Raw genomic sequence first — 3,642 nt, 5'->3', positions numbered from 1 at the left:
ATTGCCATCATATTAATTTAGAAAAGAAACAAATACACCATTTTATGCAGGGCTAAGATGATATGTATGTAGAAAATAAAGTTTATGTGATAAATACATAAATACTAACAATTAAATGTAATGTATGTAAATCTTTCAATTCTTAAATTGATCTCAATATGACAAACAATAATTAGTACAAAAAATAATTTTTATCATAAGTATTACATTAATATCGACAAATAACAATCTATCATTTTGAGTGGCAAAAGTAATTCATTTTTCAAACAACATCATAAAATATACAAAACAAAGAAAAAGAAAAAGAAAAAAAATTTCCTTCTACCTATATCCCTATAACGATAACAACGTGACAGAATTCTCAAATCCTAATAAATAAAAAATCATTATCAATCTAATTGATGGCGTTAGGGCCAGCGCATGCCTTTAGCGCAGGGTTCCAAACCCACTGTATCAAAAACTTCCTCCCCTTCCTCCCATTCACATTGTATTGCCGGCCGGCGCCATCGCTCGCCACTTGGCCGGTCTACCCGCCGCCCCCCCCTGCCCCCCCCGCCGCCGCCACTTCCATAGACCCCCTCGCAAAGATCGCCGATCTCTGTCGGCGCGGTTGGATCATCGCCAGCGTACCAGGCATTCACAAGCGGATTGGTCGACAGCTCAGCGAGCTCATGTGCGATCACACTCACCATTCCATCAACCGCAACATCGCCATTCGGTGGCCGCATCGCCGCCGTTGCCCGCCCCATGTAAGCCGGAACGGCGAATGGGTAGGCGCAAACATCCGGGCACTGGCGACCGCTATAGCCGATCCAGGCGTATGGCAATGTGTGGCCAACCATGGAAGGGAAGGTGAAATAATGGAAGCCACATACCGCGCGACAGAAATCCTGCATTTCAATGCCGGAGGCGGTGAAGACCAAGTAGACGCCGTTGCGGTGGTCTACTGGGAGACCGGATAGGATGGCATCGGAGATTACTTGCTGTATGGAGAGCCGGGTGAGTGAAGTGCCGCGGGTAAGGGAGGGGTTGGACGATTCGCCTGCAATGGTGAGCGATCGAGTGACATTGGCACCGGTTTGGTCCGCGTAGAGGGAGATGGTCGACCACCATTCCGAGACGGAAGGGGATGGAGAGGTGGAGTCGGAGATCGAGAGGAGGAAGTCGCGGATAGTGGATTGTTGAGAAGGAGCCCACCGGCCGTACCAGATCAGGTAAAGCTTTATTGAGGAAGACAGAACGGGACCCATGTGGTATCGGAGGTTGACGAGATCGGAGGATCCCTCGAAACGCTTCGATTCGCCGAGGGCGTCGCCTGAAGGTTTGACACCACCGAGGGGAATGTGGATTTTATTAGAGTGGTATGGAAAGGGAGAAGCGGCGAGAATGAGGGTAGGGAGGTGGAGGAGGTAGAGGAGTAAAAGGGAAGGAGATGAGCTGCTGCACATTTTGCTCTGGGAGTGGGACGTTGGAATAGGATAATTGAGTGTGGTCCGAGGGTGCATGTTAAGTGTCCAGAGAGGGTTGGGAATTTTATAGGGAGGGAGTGGAGACTTGTAGCGTGGGCTGGCAGGAGCGAGTATGAGAGCTGGAGACAGCTGTTTGGTGGGCTCCACCGTACTGCATTTTCAAAAAAATAAATAATATTAAGAAAGCAGATGTGTGTATGATTAGGAGGATAAAAGGAGAAATATGTCCCGTGTCGCATGCGAACCCACCGTTCCCGGGATCCTTCGAGTTTGCCACGTGGCAAAGGGTTGGCATTTTTCGTGAATGTTACATTCGGATTATAAAGGGGACTACGGGTTCACCGTGTCCTTCAAAGCCTGCCTGAAAGGAAGGCCAGGATTGCTTGTATAGGAAGGTGGGCCCAAGATGTGTGGGCCATGGGGCTTTGTAATCCGAGGGCGTCCTTTAATGATCTTGGTGTGAGGTTTGTTAGATTTGAAATAAAGATGTTAATTGTTAACCTGTTAAATCTTCTAAAAAATTAAATATTAAAACTAAAGTATTATATTTTTGATGTTCCATGTTTTTAGATGGAAGGGGCAAATTGGCCCTCATTTTACAATTTTAAATCTAACGACTTAGGATAAACATGTTTATATTTATTTAGCTTTTTTTTTTCTGAAAATTAGGGCAACACATTGCAAAATTTTACTAAAGAAGTTAGACATTAAGGTTCTGTTTGGCGCAATTTAATGGAAGCGGCAGCGTTTTGAAAACGCCGCACGGTTGTTTGGTTAACGCGTTTGCGCGAGCGTATTCCCACCGCTCATAGGCAGTATTAGCGACATAAGGCAGAGCGTGATAATCTCTCCTCCCTTCACGTCCCGCTTTGAGTTCGTGCGTTTAGGGTGGAAAAGACGCTCCGTGCTTCTCTTCGGTCTCCCTCACCCTCGCCTTCTTGCTCGCTGCCGTTGAGAAATTGGCAAGAAATCCACTCTCTGCTCTCCCTCTCGTCGCCCTCTTAACGAAACCCTACTTTCCCGTCTGGTATGCATCATCGTTTTCGATCCTTATGTGTTTTTGCTAGATGTTGTTCGATCCCTGATTTGTGCGGCGTTCCATCTTGTTTGGATGGACCATTGGTGGTTTTGGAAGTTTTTTAAGGAATTTTGGATGGGTGGTTTTGCATTCTCTGAACTTTCGATACACAGTTTTGGGTGTCTGACCCCTGATTTGTTGCAAAGCTTTTCGAACCTTCTTTGAACTTTCTTTTTACTCGATTTGAAATTTTGATGAAAGTATCGGTAGGGTGTTCCGAACAAAATTAAGGAATTTGTGGCATTGCATGAGTTTTGGCTGGGTGATCTTGTCTTTGTGATGATTCTTATTGATGGAATTTGGGCTCTAATCCTTCTCTATCCCTCTCTCTATGTCGTAAGATGCCTCCTCTCTCTTATTGGCTCCTATGGAATTTGGGGCATTGCAGTGGTTCTTTATTGTTTTGTTTTGGCTCTACCGATCTCGGAGTATTCCATATCTTCCCTATGCAGCGATTTTTAGTTTCATCAAAATAGTATGATTTTTTAATAATTATATGATTTTGGAATTTTGGCTGAGGTTGGAAATGTGTATGTGTTGGCTTTGCATATCGTGTGACATTTCCTATATTGAGTTTGGAAATGCATATGAGGTACAAATGTGTTGTTGGAATACACATTCCGGAATTCTTTGCAAAGAGGTTGGCAGTTTGTTGGGTTTGCATTGAACCGAAACTATTAAAATGCATATGTAGTAATGCATTATTTGTCATTGAAAAGCTTTTTACGCATCTAACAGTCTTTTCATTTTGTTCTTTGGGTATGACTTTGCTCTGTTTAGTAGATATTTGTCTTTGACCAAACCACATAAATCCTTTGTGTTATTTTTTTTGTTCTTTTTTCTTTTAACAAATCTCGACAATGTTGTTAGTTAATTTTGTGGATGTTGGTTCATTTTTTGTTGCATTTTGTTGATTCCATGACATGTATGGATGTTGATTCATTTTTAACGAATCTTTAGCAAATATTTTAACTCCTGTTTGTTAATTTAGATAATTTTATTATGCTTGTTGAGTTTCAACATGAATTTCTTTATACAATATGCAATTCTTCATATAATTATACAATGGCTAAAACGTCTGAAGGGGGTCCCACC

At 43.1% G+C, this 3,642-nt stretch overlaps 1 protein-coding gene across 1 annotated transcript; it reads right to left on the bottom strand.

The window, feature by feature from the left end:
* Positions 1-552: 552 nt before the first annotated feature.
* LOC110033494 (protein EXORDIUM-like 5) lies at positions 553-1,531 on the bottom strand (the record flags this gene model as incomplete). Its single annotated transcript, XM_020737489.1, is given in 1 exon segment — positions 553-1,531. A coding segment is annotated over 1 exon segment (953 nt), but the record flags the coding sequence as incomplete, so codon positions are not given.
* Positions 1,532-3,642: the final 2,111 nt, after the last annotated feature.

The sequence above is a fragment of the Phalaenopsis equestris genome, unplaced genomic scaffold (genome assembly GCF_001263595.1).
Source record: "Phalaenopsis equestris unplaced genomic scaffold, ASM126359v1 Scaffold001197, whole genome shotgun sequence".
NCBI lineage: Eukaryota > Viridiplantae > Streptophyta > Magnoliopsida > Asparagales > Orchidaceae > Phalaenopsis > Phalaenopsis equestris.
The sequence above is the reverse complement of the archived record's forward strand: the minus strand, read 5'-3'. Positions and strand labels throughout refer to the sequence as shown.